We start from the raw sequence: 16,371 nt of genomic DNA on the forward strand, positions 1-16,371 counted from the left end.
TGACAACCAGGGGGGCCATACGTGGTGTAATGTGGTGGCATGAACTTCAAAGGAAAAACGGGTTTAGGGAGGAAATAGGGCTAATAGACTGGAAGTGACAATAGGGACAGAGGGCTTGGGAGATAAAAAAAAAAAGCCACCTCCTGAGAGTGGCAGAGGATGCTGTCATTCAGCACACGGGTTGATAAGTTGCAGACCGTGGACTAAATGTGTCCCACCTCCCACCATGTGTTTTTATAGCAATACTTCTGTTGGAACGCAGGCACACCCATTTGTTTTCTGTTGTCTGTGGCTGCTTTCTCGCTATGATGGCAAAGATAAATAGTTGCAACAGGCAACTGAATAGTTGCAGTAGGCCCACAAAGCCTAAAATATTTACTCTCTGTTTGTTTGCAGAAAACACTGGGTAAGTTCTGTCTTAGAAATCTCACAACACTACCTCTGCAAGAGGATTTAGAAATCATGGAATCTGTTGTATCCGTTTCACAGTTGAGGAAACTGAGCTCTTAAGGAGGGCATGTGGGCTTAGTCACTCAGTCGTGTCTGACTCTTTGCGACCCCATGGACTGTAGCCCACCAGGCTCCTCTGTCTATGGGGATTCTCTAGGCAAGAAAACTGGAGTGGAAAAAAAAAAAGAATACTGGAGTGGGTTGCCATGCCCTTTTCCAGGGTATCTTCCCAACCCAGGGATCGAACCCAGGTCTCCTGCATTGCAGGTGGATTCTATAGTGTCTGAGTCACCAGGGAAGCCCAAGAATATTGCAGTGGGTAGCCTATCTGTTCTCCAGGGGAACTTCCCAACCGAGGAATCAAACCAGGATCTCCTGCATTGCAGACAGATTCTTTACCAGCTGAGCTACCCGGGAAGCCTGAGGAGGGCGTAGAGGCGACCTACAGTGGAGCCCACGGATGGAGGGCCTCTCACCCGTTCATGCAGCAGATGTTCATGGAGCACTTGCCTACCATGGAGGGTGCAGAGGCGATCTACAGTGGGGCCCACTGACGGAGGGCCTTTCACCTGTTCATGTGTCAGATGTTCATGGAGCATCTGCCTACCATGGAGGGCGTGGAGGTGATCTACAGTGGGGCCCACGGACGGAGGGCCTCTCACCCGTTCATGCATCAGATGTTCATAGAGCACCTGCCTACCATGGAGGGCGCAGAGGTGATCTACAGTGGAGCCCATGGATGGAGGACCTCTCACTCAGTCATGCATCAGATGTTCATTGAGCATCTGCCTACCATGGGCATACCAGACCACCTGGCCTGCCTCCTGAGAAACCTGTATGTAGGTCAGGAAGCAACAGTTAGAGCTGGACATGGAACAACAGACTGGTTCCAAATACAAAAAGGAGTACATCAAGGCTGTATATTGTCACCCTGCTTATTTAACTTATATGCAGAGTACATCATGGGAAATGCAGGGCTGGATGAAGCACAAGCTGGAATCAAGATTGCCAGGAGAAATATCAATAACGTCAGATATGCAGATGACACCACCCTTCTGGCAGAAAGTGAAGAGGAACTAAAGAGCCTCTTGATGAAAGTGAAAGAGGAGAGTGAAAAGCTAGCTTAAAACTCAACATTCAGAAAACTAAGATCATGGCATCTAGTCCCATCACTTCATGGCAAATAGATGGGGAAACAGTGGAAACAGTGACAGACTATTTTTGGGGGCTCCAAAATCACTGCAGATGGTGACTGCAGCCATGAAATTAAAAGATGCTTGCTCCTTGGAAGGAAAGCTATGACCAACCTAGACAGCATATTAAAAAGAAGAGACATTACTTTGCCAACAAAGGTCTATCTAGTCAAAGCTATGGTTTTTCCAGTGGTCATGTATGGATGTGAGGGTTGGACTATAAAGAAAGCTGAGCACCGAAGAATCGATGCTTTTGAACTGTGGTGTTGGAGAAGACTCTTGAGAGTCCCTCGGACTGCAGGGAGATCAAACCAGTCAGTCCTAAAGGAAATCAGTCTTGAATATTCATTGGAAGAACTGATGCTGAATCTGAAACTTCAATATTTTGGCCACCTGATGCGAAGAGCTGACTCATTGGAAGAGACCCTGATGCTGGGAAAGATTGAAGGCAGGAGGAGAAGGGGATGACAGAGGATGAGATGGTTGGATGGCATCACCGACTCGATGGACATGAGTTTGAGCAAGCTCCAGGAGTTGGTGATGGACAAGGAAGTCTGGCATGCTGTAGTCCATGGGGCCGCAAAGAGTCGGACTCGACTGAGCAACTGAACTGAACTGAACCATGTGCACGATTGTTGGTGCCAACTAAGGAAAGAGTAATGCTTTCATAAAAATCTCTTGTAAATAATACACAAAGAAAGAAGGTAATTTCAGAAAGCCACAAGAAAATAAGATAATGGGATGGGACGAGGGGAAGGCTTTACTGTAGAGAGGTCAGGGAAGACTGCTCTGAGGTTATGTTTTGAGGTGAGAATTGACTGATGAGAAGCCAACTGTCTGGAGACCTAGGGGAAGACAATTCCTGGGTGAGAGAATGTGAGTTTGTAGCCCCTACATCGGGAATGAGCTTGGCATGTTCAATGAAAGGAGGAAGGCCAGGTGGCAGGAGGCAGAGGAGACTGTGCTATGGGTAGGCAGGGACCAGATATTTGTAGACTGTGGTTAAAGAAAGAGGGAGAGAGAGATTTTATTCCAAAACCAATGGAAAGTTAGTGTTGGAAGCTTTTAATCATGGGTGTAGCATGATCTTATTTATGTCTTGAAAAGAATGAGGGTTGATGAATGGAAAACAAGATCAGAAGGAGAATAGTTTGCCTGGAGACTGTTAAGAAGCAGTTACAATGAGAGAGGCTGGGGCCTTGGTCTAGACCAGGACTATTGGCAATGCAAGTAGGGAGAAGTGGGTAGAGACGAGAGGTTTTAGAAATAAAGTCAAAAGGCTGGATTGACATGAACCAGGGGCCCTCTCGTTATCCTTGATGATGTCTTTATCACATAAGTTACCTGCTTGCAATTTTAGCCTGTGCTGCTGGGCATTCTGTGGTGCTCTGATGCCTGGATGGTAGAACTTGGCACTGATGTGCGTTGCCCTACAGTAGAGTTAGTTGTATGTGTCTCTTTCCTCCTCTGCAAACTCACCTAATAAGGTGAGTTAGCAGATGCCCAGTGGCCCCCAAACAGAGTAGGTGCTCAATGAGTAATTGCTCAATTGAATCACTGGACAGAGTGTTTTAGAAATATTTATAGAGTCCTCAGAGTTATACTATTCTACATGCCAATTGAAAACTTTTCATCGTCATTAAAAACTAGACTTTCTCAGTGTGGTGTTTCCCAGTCTTACCAGATCTCAAGAGTAGCCTTTGGTGCTCTTTAAAATTCAACTCGTCTGTTTTCTTCTCTGGATAATCTGATCCAGTAGGTTGAGGGTAAGGATTGGGAACCTGTATTTTATTTAAGGCATGTTTGGGGAAATTCTCTTTTGAAGAATAACTAATATTTTTGAGTAGCAAGTTTGAAAATCCTAATGCTTGATATTATATTTGAATTAACTGAATTTCAGGAAGTTTTTTTTTAAAGCATACTATTTTACTGAAAGTTGCATTTGAATTATTTTTATACTGTGAGTTTTTTTTTTAAATTGAATTAATCCTGTATCATAAAAAGATACTGAGAGTATTGGTCTCGATTTCAGGTTGGTAAACTTTTTCTATAAGGGCCAGATAGTAAGTATTTTAGGCTCTGCAGGCCATGTACAGTTTTTTGGGAACACAGTCTTCTTTGTGCATGGATGTGTATTTTAATACAACTGTAAAAAAGGTAAAAGTCATTTTTAGCTTCTCGGTCATATAAAAACAGACACAGGTAAAATAGTTTGCTAACCCATGAACTAAATAAAAAAATGTGTGTGTGTGTGTGTGTGTATATTTTAAACTGACTTTTTTCTTCTCCCTCCTCCTTAGCTGAGAGTCTGCAAGTGGCAGTGACGGCTTCCCAGATGAGCGATGTGCGTCAGTCCCCTGAGGCAAGCTGTGGAGAAATGGCTTTGCCAGACGTGCTCAATTCTCAGGACGCACCAGGATCATCTACGGCTTGTAAGTGAGCGTGTGGCCTTTGCAGAGAGCCTGGGCACAGTCCCTGGAGCATAGAGTGGGCACATAAAATGAAGGCAACAACTGTGCCCTGATTTGGAGGGTACTGAGTATATTCTTTAGGAAAAAATCTGAGAATAAATACGCTAGCCTACTTTACCTACAATAACAACACTGGTGTCCCAAGGACGAGGACCTAAAGACTAGTTGTAGGTTATGCTGCCTAGTTGTTGGTTACCCAGGCAAGCAGTGGCCTTCCCCAACCCCACCCTGCCTTGTGTTGGCTGTGACTTAACTGAATGCAGTCTTGCAAGAGCTTTTGCAGTTTTGGGGTTTTTTGGAAAGGGGTCCCTGCCGTTCATTAAAGGGTAAGTCCTTTACCTTCATCTCATATGGTCACCTGAGAAAACCAAACTCAGAAAACTAGAATCTAATGTGTGCGTGCACACATGCAAGACACCCCCCCCCCACATATACACACACATGAAATTTAGTGTTTTGGTTAAAGGCAGAAGTACCAAAAGATTCTTGATCAATGTTGTTATACACTTTGAGGTTGGGATTCATTTATTAAAGTGTTTCAGAAGACTTTAAATACAGAAAAATAGAATGTAGTAAGTCGATTTCAGTAATTTCTCAAAGCCTAATCATATGTGTAGTTGTAAGCTAAATATTTAGTTCTCTAGAGGTTTTTGAGATAGAAGCACATAGTTTTCATTATATCCTGGTGATTAAAAACCTTACTTCCACCAGGTCTTCTATGCTTAAGATAAGATGTCTTTTAGTAGCTAGAGATTGGCAGATTAAATTGCCTTAGAATTTCTTTAACAGCATCCCTTGGTTAATTAAGAGATGAATGGAAGCAGTCCAGTTTTAAAATTTTATACATTTTTTAAAACTAGCACCAATAATTATTTTCCCCTCTTCAGTTCTACTTGATCTAATCCTGGGTTTCTATTTTCAGAATGTGCACATATGTTTTTCATTTTGACAGAGCCCAGATTCGTCAGGGAGTTGTACTGCCCCGGGTGATTTCCTTTTTAAAGAAGAACCTCATTATGCCATTGAGGAAGTTCTAGCTAAAAATACGAGTAGGGATCTGCCGCTCTCAGCCTCAGCCCAGGGACAGCTGGAGAGGCTCCTCTCAGCTCTAGCAGCTGCTCCGAGCACAGGCCGCACCTACCTCCTATCAGATCGGGCCGTGAAGACTCTCCCTGTCTGTACCCTCATCACCCCTGACATCTGCTAGAACCATTCAGACCCTGTTCACAGTGGCCTGATGTCAGGGTTCCTATAGAGGAGGGGCAGGTTGGTGTTCAGTGCTGGGGCTGGACTGGAATACGGTGCTACCAGAGTTTGATGCTCTTTATAGAGTTGATGAGGGTGAAAAACACTTTCCTAAACAAAAGTCTGTAACTGGATGGGTTAGTCCTATGACAGGCTTCGAAGACTGGGTTCTTCTAAGTAAGGCCCATGTCAGTCTGAGATTACAGACTAAGCAAGACCCTCTGTTTTCAGTCGTCAATATACCTGATCAGGTAGACAGGTAAATCTACTTCCTGTGAAATTATGAAGACCCTTTTGTCTGTTCTGAAAGAGAATACAGGAGCAGAGGGACCTGATCTATTCCACTCTTCTTGCCTTCATCTGGCTCATCGTCAGCTTCTTTCCCTATCTGGTGGTTCTCATGTCTATGAGGGGGACAAGAGAGAGAATGGCTAATTCTTTTGGCGTCTCTCTGAGAGTTAGGAATAATATCCAAGAGTTGAACCATTTTTGAGTGCCAGAAAAATCTCTATAAAGTGTCCCTTCACTACAGAGGAAGCATTGACCAGCTTGGGAAAAATGAACTTAAATTTTAGCTGATATAATTTGAAGCAGTTTCTGCTTAAACAAAAAGCTTTTTCGCAATGAAAGAGGTGTTTGGAATCATAGAGGACTCTCAATTTTCCAGAGATCTAAGTATTTTTTAATTAATTTAAATAAAGAAAAAAGTATTTCCTTCATCAGAAATAAAGTTCCAAGATAGTACCAAGGAAAAAAATTATTTAACAGTGTCATAAAAGAATATTTATTTCACCAGGTCCTGATTGGGCAGGGTTCTAGTGAAATTCTGTGTGGGAAAGGGCTTTGGAAAGTCTAGTTTTAATCTGTGCAAGATGAACATGGTATAAATTTTAACTGAGTTCACATGGGTGGATAAATAAATAAATAAAATCCCACCGTTGGAGATTTAACGGATGGAGTGAAATCTATTTGGTACTTAAACACATTCCTGGGCTAAAAATATTTCTGTGTTGCCATACATTAAGTATATAGTGATTACAGTGTTTGTGAATTTAGAGCATAAGCAAGAATTGTAAGGGAAAAAACACACTTGGAAATTATTGAAAATATTACTAGTAAGTTATTTGGAGATAAGGACAGCTTCTCAGTTTCATGACTGAGCTCACACAGTCTTCACCATCTTCACCTGCCTGGAAGGATGTTTCACTCCTCCGCTTGGATGCCTCCCTCCCTTGTTGGTGGTCTGCTGCTCTTGTACCGGCCCTGGGGGAGGCTCCCGGACCTGTCCCCTTAGACCTGGGCTGCCAGCCCTTGCTTTTCTCCTGTGCCTGTTTTTATTTGACCCTCCCCAGGCCTCTTCTCCCATTAAGTGAATGTGAGATGCAGAACCCTACCCTCTTGGTGCCACAGACATCACACAGACATCTCTCTGCCAGAAAGAAAGAAAAGTAAAAAGCTGGGTGCCATGGGTCAGTTTGGCACCTCCTAGTGTGTAAGCTCCCTCGGGGCAGGGACTCCGCACTCTGCTCTGTTGTAGCACCTCGTAGAAGAATGTTCGATACATGTGACGTTGCCATGTTTCTTATCTTGGAATATGTGTCAGCTGTGTACCAAGGACCCAGTCTGCGGGCTGATGTTTGATGATGTCCTTTTTGTTTCTGTCTCAACGATGTGCTTCCAGCACTAGTCACAGAAGGGACAGGAGGAAGAGGCTGTTGGGATGTGGATGCCGGGACCCAGGGTGTGGGAACCGACCTGGCGGTTTCTGATGCGGGGGAGAAGGTATTGTGAACTGACTTGTTAGTAAATGGCACCGGTTACTTTGTGTAATAAAATAACCTCAGCTCCTGGTCTGTCCTTGGCAGTAAATAGCCCACAAGTATTTTCCTGCGTTGTTCTCCATTTCCGTATTCGTACTTAAACTTCCTACCTTTTTTCTTAAAATGTTCTTGCTTTTCTGATATCGTGTAGGTGTAAACCAAGAAACAAATGAAAAGTTATTAAAAGGATTGAAAACTCAAATGTTTATTTGTGTGTCTGCGCTCTTGCTTCTGGTCTCACTTTCTGCCCTGCAAACCTCCAGCTTTTCACCCACGACATTTAGCACCTCTTGGCTGAGACGTGGTCCTGCGCTTGTAGGCCCTTATGCAACCAGGTGACGCCAAAGTGGCAGAAATAATTTTGACTTTGGAATATCCTGCACTTCACCTTCTTTTACCTTCCCCTCGTTTCTGATTGTTTTCCTGTCGCCACTCTCACTGTCACCTGCCTTTTTGATGGTCTTGTAGTTAACCTCATCAGTTTTCGCTTTGTGGCATCACCTTTTCTTTGTGAGTAGTATACACATAGGTTACAACACACTCTTTTAAAATGAAATTTCTTATTAACATCAAATGAAACAGATGTCAGAGAGAGATGGGGAATAAGAATATGATTCTGGGAGGTGGCTAGTGGGCCTTCCCAGGGTTATCTGGGCTCAAGAGTTACTTTATCTAAAATTGAATTAGGTACATTACAGATACCACAGTGTGTTAATGTGGGAAAATGACATCTGTCAGATCTTTATTTATGTAACATTTTGTATTTCATAGATATTTTTGTGTATATTACATATGACTGAGAAATCAAAGGTATTTTAAGAGCCATAGAAAAGATGGCTGTGATTTACTGTTTTTTCAAAGTTCATAGGCCAAAATGAATATAGTCATTAGATTTCACTCCACTTATTCTGACTGTAAGCTTTCTAAGTTCTTTCATCTTAAAACATTCCTGCTCTCCCGCTCTTTTCAGGGCAAACTTCAGTTTCAAGTCTGTAGTTTCCAGCTGCTTTTTTGTTATTAGAGGAGGGAAGTGGGGGAAGGGCTGATTACTTTGAATGGAAAGCTGAGGTGGCTTCCACCCCTAAAGTCCTCCCCTTCCATGATTCAGTCCCAGGTAAGAGATGAGCTGTCCAGGTTCCTCTTTGGATGAACCTACCTGGAAAATTTTGCCATTAATAAGGCAGTTTGAGAAATGACCTATAGAGCAGAATCATTTGAAATCACACTTTAAAGAAGTATGTGATGACTGTTTGGTAATTTTCTTTCTTAATATGGTAAGGTTTCATTTCTGAAAAAAATTTTCAAAATTTCAGATTTGCAACCCAAATGTCAAAATATCCCATGTGTAAAGCACCTAATGCAGCTATGCACATTCCCCACAAGGTGGCGGGCCAACTCCATTAAAAAGATGACATTTCAAAATTCCTGTCTCCAGCAAACTTAGTGGATCTTGGGAATAAGTGACTTCATATGGCATAATCCAACTCATTTCTGTGTTTCTAATTTTTATAGAGTATAAAAATTATGTCCTGTACAATCTTCTCCTTACAAACACAGTGGAGTATAGAGCAGGGACTAAATCAGAAGAGTGGAGAGAACTCCGACATTCACTATGGGATGGGGAGTTCTCAGCTCTTGTTATCTTCCTGAGGGTGAGGCACAGCTCTAATGACTAAGCTTCATCTCCTTTCCCATCATTTGTCCTTCCCCTGTTCGAGATGCTGCTTGGTAGTGAAAACTTTTATGCTCAGTGTGGGGTGAAAAGTGAGGAGGTAGGGAGAAAAGGCCGGGCTAGCTCATCACAGTGGTCTCATCAGCCTGAACTAATTGAATTTAACAAGTTTCTGGTTACCTGAGAACTGTTCCTTGAGGTTTGATTTAAAGCTGCTCAGACAAGACCACAAGCGGTGTGCAGGAGGCTACAGGTCCTTGGAAGGCAGCAACTCTGAGGATCACCGTAGTGTGAGGTGTGGAGGACACAGTGGCTGCTCACTCTTTATCTATAGTATGGCATGTGTGTGTCCATTACATGCCAAGCAGCCCTCTTAGGTCTGCAGACACAGCACTGAATACACAAACGAAATCTTGCTACTCATTGGCTTGCATCCTAACGAGAGAAAAGAGACAGTAAACAAATAGACAAATGTTGCATTCTGAAAACAGGAAACCTGTGCACATGTGCTCTCAGTGTGTGCCGTGGAGATGCAGGGAGTCAGGTAGAGATGCACCCCCACCCCCACCGCCCACAAGGAGCACATGGTCTCCTGTGGCCTCGTTCAAGGCCTCTGCTGCCAGGGCTTCTCCTAGGTGCCCATGCCTGGGCCCTGGGAGCTCTCAGTGGGAGGATGCTGGCCAGCTGAGTACTGTCCTTTGCGCTGCCTCTGGGTCTGGTTTCTCCTCCCAACCAGCGGCAATTATGACTTCCCAAATCTCAAAGTGAGTTAGAGACCGGGCATGCTGACCTGTAGTTTCCGAATCTGGCCTCCAGGATACAAGCCTGGCCCGAGAGACTAGCCTGGGTGCAGAGAGCATCATTTACAACACGGTTTGCATGTGGTATGTGTGGTCACTTTGAGCCTGCAGCGCTCCCCGAGCATCTTCCCTGGGTGTCTTAAGGGAGGGCTGAGTGGATCCGGAAGGAAGTAGCCGTGCAGCTCAGATACCAAGGCTGCCCAGAGGGGGCTCTCTCTTGTCAGGTGGTGGTTTAATTCTATAGACTTGGCTGTCTGGGAGGAAACGGCCACTATGGAAGAGTTTTAGAGCAAGAGCAGTGATTTCCCTAAGGTCCTAGACTGTGGAACACTGCAGTGCAGCCTTTTAAGAGTGGAGTGAGTGTTCATTTTCTTTATGTTTTTATGTATTTTAGGTGGAATATAGAAGTTTCCCAGGTTCTTTGCAGTCAGAGGTGAGCTCTGCATACCTTAAATATGTCACCATCCTTTCTTTCTTTGTGCATAATGAATGCTTTTTTCAAAAATTTGACACTCAGAATCTTATTTTTCAGATTATACAAGCGATACAGAATTTAACTCGTCTCTTATATAGCCTTCAGGTAACTATGCTCTGACCCTGTGAATGTTTTCCCTCATGCAATTCACTTTATTTGATGAGTCCCAGACTTTAAAATTTAGAACATTTGAGAGGTAATGAATGATCTTAAAAGAACACCAACCCTCCACCTCCACCCCAAGTGTAACTCTGCTGATGCTTTGAGCTTCACCTGGTTTTGTAATCACGAGGCATCACCGTTACTGTAGTTTATATACCATTCTTCTCTGAAACCATAAAACAGTTCATATCTTTAAAAAATACTGATGAATATGATCTGGCTGGAAGTTTGCAATGAAACTCTTAAGTGAGTGTAGTATGACTTCACATTTTCTGGTGAAAACTTAAATTCACACCTAAACTCTTTTCACTTCCACATGTAGCCTTAGGCCTTTGGGGCAGTCAGATAATTCACATGCTCTTCCATTGTTTCCTTGGTTCATCCACCCAACATTTATTGAGTACCCTCCCTGGGCCAGCCACTGTGATGAAGACTGAGCACGCAAGGGCAAGTGCTCCACAGAGTCTACCATCAGCTGGTTCCCTGTCTGTCCAGGAAAGACAGGCATCCTAATAACGAGGGCTCTGGGGCTGGATGAGCCCCTAAGTCCTGCACAAGGAAGGCTGAAGACATCCAACCGCTTAATTTGTGAGTTAAAAAATAGTTTTAAATGATGTGAGAGCAATGTTTATAGACAAATTTATAGAAAAATCTTGATACATGTAAATAAAATAAAATGACTTGTGATTCTGTGGAGAGAATTACTGAGGTCTGGGGGTATGTATCCCTCCAGTTTTTAGAAATCATTTAATGTGTACCCTTGGAGCCTGTACCTTTTTATGTCATCAGTTGTCTCTATAGCACAATTATTAATGGTTGTATAATATTCAGGTCTATAGAATTAATCCATTCCTCATAGTTGATGGCTTCCCTGGTGGCTCAGATGGCAAAGAATCTGCCTGCAATGCAGGAGATCCACTTTCGATCCCTAGGTTAGGCAGATCCCCTGGAGAAGGGAATGGCAACCCACTCTAGTATTCTTGCCTGAAGAATCCCATGGGCAGAAGAGCCTGGTGGGCTGCAGTTCAAGGGGTCACAAAGAGTCAGAAAACATTAAGTGACTAACACATACACACACAATTTATACTTTTCTGTTAATAATACTAGAGCACACATCTTTGTGCACTGACCTCTTTGAACATATCTGAGTGTGTCCTTGAGATAAATTACTGAAATCAGTTTTTGAGGTTTTTGAAAGACATTGTCAAAATAATTAGCACCCCTCTCTACTTCTCCTCAATTTGAAAATAAGTCTAGGTAGCTCATGACCTTAATTTGCATTTTTTGGTTACTACTGAAATTAAACTTTTCCCCCCACTGGTTTATCATCAGTCAGATTTCATATCTTAAATCTGTTGAATTTTAAAAGAAAATAAAGTCTGATACTAAGTTTTCATCAGAAAAGATAGCCATGCTACATTTGCTGTTTTGTTGTTGACTCAATACTTTGACTGCATCAAGATGTCTTTGATGTTCTATTGATCATCTGCCTATTCTTGATCTAGTACCATTATCTCATCTATTAAGATTATTAAGATAAGTACCACTCTCTTAAATATCTGAATGTTCTTTCATAAAAGCTTTTGAATCACTCTGACAAATGTCTTAAATTTATACTGAGAGAGTTTAATTAAAATATTACTATATTTATGAATTAAGTTGGGGAAAATTGGCACTTTGGCAATAATTGGTTCTCTTGACTGAGAATATGTTATTTTATGTTCTGTTGGAAATCTCTGTAATTGTCTTCATGTAGGTACTTTTTTTTCTGCTAAGTTTATTCCTGGATATTTGTCTCTGTTCCTATTGTGAACAGAATATTCTTTTTTTCATTATGTTTCCCCAATATTGGTTGCTGGTATAAATACAAGTATTGATTTGTTTATTTTTTAATAGGCCAACTCATCAAATTTTTGTTTTAGCAGTTTTGTTTTTTTTTACTTTTTGGAGTATTCAAAGTAGAAAGTAAAAATTGAAAGTAATGGTATCATGGCTACTCTTCAATAATTAAATTAATTTTATTTTCTTGACTTCTTTGGTTAGAAATTCTGAAATGTCTTAATAGTGGCCATAGTAATATTAAATAGTAAATAATAGTGGCCACCCTTGTCTTATTCAAGATTTAGTGGGAATACCTTTCGTGTCTTATATTAGATATGCTGGTCTGGGGTAGATGTTCTTAGAGATTAATTTCTCATGTAAAGCAAATATTCTTTCTTCTACATTTTAACTGAGAAGGAATATAGCGTGAGTGCAGTTCGTTAACTTTTGGGAGATGAAGACACTGAGTGTCCCAGCTTGTTTCCAGGTGAAAACACTCACAAGGTTCTGTCTGTTCTTTTCAACCTTAAATGCAGCCCTCTGTGGATTCAAGCTTCAGAAAAGCTGGGTGACCTAAAGGACCTAGTTTTTGCAACATTAGGTTGAAGCAAAGACCAAACTCTATAGTGCCTTCTCTTAACCAAAGCTTTTGAGCTGGCTTAAGGGTCTGTGCTCTGAAAGCTTTCTATTCATGGCACAGTCATCGCCTTTGAAGCTGAATCTCTTATGCATGATTAAAGTTTTTTACATAGCATTTTTGAATCAGATGAAAATGAAATTTGATCCCTAGGTTAGAAGAATAGAGTTAGAGATGAGGTATAGGCAAGACAGAAAGGAAGGGACACACTTCAGCAGAGAAAAGTTGAGAGAGACTGAGTGTATGTGTACAACTTAATTACTTTGCTTTACAGCAGAAACGAATACAACATTGTAAACCAACTATATACTACAGTATAATTTAAAAAAAGAGAGAGTGAATTGAGAATTTTCCTAAGCTTGAAAAGTAAGTGCTGTTCTCTGTCTTACGTGTAAACGTAGACTTTAAATGTGAAGATGAATATCCAATCCTCAAATTTCACCCCTACGCTACAGAAGAGAGTTGTTTTATTCCAAATGTTAAGTAGATGGAAACTACCTCATGTTCGTGTTTAATTAGTCTAATTGTAATCCTTACCTGAGCGTTACCATTGCCTATGGAAGTTTTGGCATATAGAATATTCGATTTGTTTGTTTGTTTGTTTTACTCTGCTGATACCCTTAGGAATTGTTAGAATTAACTGGTGATGGACAGTCTACAGTTTGCTTTACCCGGGTCAGCAGAGTCCTGAATGGCTTACTATTTCGTATTTAAAGATCTAAGTTATTAGTACCTATTTTCAATGGTATCACTGTTTTCTTTATAATAACCACTGAAAGACATTAATCAAATATTCATATGAATTTCAATTTTTAATTGATTTTCAAATTTAGAAACATTTCATTTCAAAAGACCTCACTGAATACATTTTTGAGTCTTGTTCCAAAACAAATACTAATTTAAAGTATACTTTAATTCTTTAATCTTCAAAAGTATAGGAAACTTCTGACTTAAAGAACTAATGGTCAAATCCCCATCTTCTCAACATCTGTTGCATGGATAGCTTTTTAACTTTTTAGGAAAGAAAAATGGGAATTTATCCCTTGGAGAGTAATAATTTCTCATAACAAGTCACAGTACACACACATACCCAGTATGTGGCTATTTTCAATTTGTCCCTTCTCTGTTTCTTTGTGCTTTCAATGGGAACTTTTGAAAATAAAAGCTTCCAAGGGCATTCACACTTTTTTGTTTCGTTTTATTTTGTGGAATCCTTCCAAAAGTTGGCAGGTATTTCCTGTGATACTGCCAGACTTTTAATAGGTAGATACCATACCTCAAAAAAAAATTTTTTTTTTAATTTGGTTGATAATTTCCTCTGGGTTTTAGAGTATCTATGTCCCCCTAATCATTCCAGCCTCCTTTTAGCCTTCTATCAAGCAGATGAATTTCAGCTTATTGTTTTGTGCATGACCGTCCTGCTATAATACAAAGAAATAACAGTAACGAGACTAGCTTTACCATTTATATATCTCCTAAATATGATATTAACTGCTATTATAAAAAAGATTACTTAGCAAAGCTTCCAAATGGTTGACTTTTATGTCTTCACATATGTCATATAGCTTAAGTAATTTCTGGTTGGAGACTCTAAAGGTACTACCAGATTTATATAAATTCTTAAATTCTCCTGAATTATTGACTGTCAAGACCTCAGAAAGATAATGTGGCATAGCACAGAAAGGCAGTCTTGTGAATTAATGGACTGAATTCTTACTCAGAACACTTGCTTAAAGATTATCCAACAGCAGCAACAAACCACATTTCCAAAGGAGGGAGAGAATATTCCTTTTGGGCTTAATTTCTTTTGTGTATACATCTCAGGCTATACCACTAAGGAAATGCAGACAAGCCTGTCTGAAGTGCCAAGGCCAGTCTCGGGAGGTAGCTTAGAACGAGGAGAGAAGTGTTCAGAGAGAATCATTCGGTCATACTTTCATGTGTAGAGGTGCTGCCAACTCACGGTGCGGACAATATGGACGCCTTTGCTTTCTTGCTCTCTGCTCTGACAGGCCGCCTTGACCATTCAGGACAGCCACATTGAGATCCACAGGCTGGTTCTCCGGCAGCGGGAGAGCCTGGTCCCGGGCCCCGCTTTCCGAGGCAGCCCCTTTCAGGACCAGGAGAAGTCCCGCAGCCTGGAGAAGCAGCGGGAGGAGCTGGCCGACACCCACAAGCTGGAGCTTCAGTTCCAGCAAGACCAGCAGCGCTGGCTCCGCAGGTGCGACCAGCAGCAGCGCGAGCAGGAGGCCCGGGCCAGCCGGCTGCAGGAGCGCGAGAGGGCGTGCCGGGCGCAGGAGGAGCTGCTGCTCAGGAGCCGGGGCGAGCTGGACCAGCAGCTCCAGGACTACCAGCAGAGCCTGGAGCGGCTGCGCGAGGGCCAGCGCCTGGTGGAGAGGGAGCGGGAGAGGATGCGGGCCCAGCAGAGCCTGCTGCGCCACTGGAAGCACGGGAGGCAGAGGAGCCTTCCTGCGGCGTTTTCTCCAGGAACCCTGGAGGTACGGGGCTCCTGTGCTCGCAGAAGCAAAGAGTAAGACGGCTTCAGTCGTGGTGGTTTTGGAGCCCTTGAACACACGTCTGTCTTTTTGCTGCTCATGTAAGAGCTCGCAAGAGTTACTCGATATGTAGGGAGCAGGAGCTGGGAACTTCCAGAGACAATAAGCATGCATCTTGACATACGCACATTTGAAAAGTCTGGGTGCTTCTGGATCATGGGTTCATTGTACTCATGATAGATTCCCTGAATACCAAGGGAAGAAATACGGAATTGAGTTGTCCCAGTGAGGCGAGTTTTGTCCTGGAGTCTCCCTGGGTATGAGTGTGTTCCACGTCTGAAGACGTATGTGCTCTGGTCTTCAGAGTTCTGTAGAGATTTACCTTTCAGTGGATCATTAGCTAGTAACGTGCACAGGTACTGAATTTAACAAGTATACTACTATTCTATTATTCCAAGCTTATTCTCATTTTTGTAAATTTGACCGAAAGTGAAAGTCACTCAGTCGTGTCCGACTTCTTGAGACCCCTGGACTGTAATCCTTGGAATTCTCCAGGCCAGAATACTGGAGTGGGTAGCCTTTCCCTTCTCCAGGCGATCTTCCCAACCCAGGGATTGAACCCAAGTCTCCCGCATTGCAGGCGGATTCTTTATCAGCTGAGCCACAAGAACCTAGTAAATTCAAAATCCATTTTTCACCAGTGGCAGTTAACGTGAATAGTTTAACGTTTAGGCGGAATAAAACCTTTCAAAAAGTTCCGTGTTTTGTTTTGCACCCTCTTGAACCACTCTTGACAATTTCATTTGTCTCAGGAGTTTACTTTTCTGCACTGTGTGCACATAGATACTTTTTAATGATAGTATATAAAGTTGTAGAAGTTGATAAGCTTATAAGAATGATCCGTGTTATATCTTATTTTCCTTTCTGGTAGGCTAAATTATATTTGTTGCAAATACCTTACATATACATGAATGTTTTCAACTTTTATTTAGCAAAAGTGAAAATGCTATTCCCTTAAAAGTAGAAACACTTTAATGACAGTGAACACTACTGCACGTGTTCTTTTCATTTGATTTGTATTTCTTTTAAGATATGGTATGTTTTGTTAATTGAAGTTTTTGGTACTGGCT

General features: G+C 42.0%; 1 protein-coding gene across 6 annotated transcripts in view; it reads left to right on the top strand.

Annotated features, from left to right (window-relative positions):
• Positions 1-16,371, top strand: part of ARHGEF28 (Rho guanine nucleotide exchange factor 28) — a 322,957-nt gene that overhangs the window by 271,286 nt on the left and 35,300 nt on the right. For 5 of the 6 annotated variants that reach the window (XM_081520859.1, XM_081520862.1, XM_081520858.1 and 2 more), the window contains 5 exons: positions 3,944-4,075; positions 7,041-7,141; positions 10,046-10,084; positions 10,184-10,231; positions 14,759-15,244. In XM_081520859.1, the coding sequence (XP_081376985.1) occupies positions 3,944-4,075; positions 7,041-7,141; positions 10,046-10,084; positions 10,184-10,231; positions 14,759-15,244 (806 nt within the window). The remainder of the gene's footprint in view (positions 1-3,943; positions 4,076-7,040; positions 7,142-10,045; positions 10,085-10,183; positions 10,232-14,758; positions 15,245-16,371) is intronic. The other variant, XM_081520861.1, reaches the window with a different exon arrangement.

The sequence above is a fragment of the Giraffa tippelskirchi genome, chromosome 8 (genome assembly GCF_054371585.1).
Source record: "Giraffa tippelskirchi isolate mGirTip1 chromosome 8, T2T-mGirTip1v1.2.pri, whole genome shotgun sequence".
Lineage (NCBI taxonomy): Eukaryota > Metazoa > Chordata > Mammalia > Artiodactyla > Giraffidae > Giraffa > Giraffa tippelskirchi.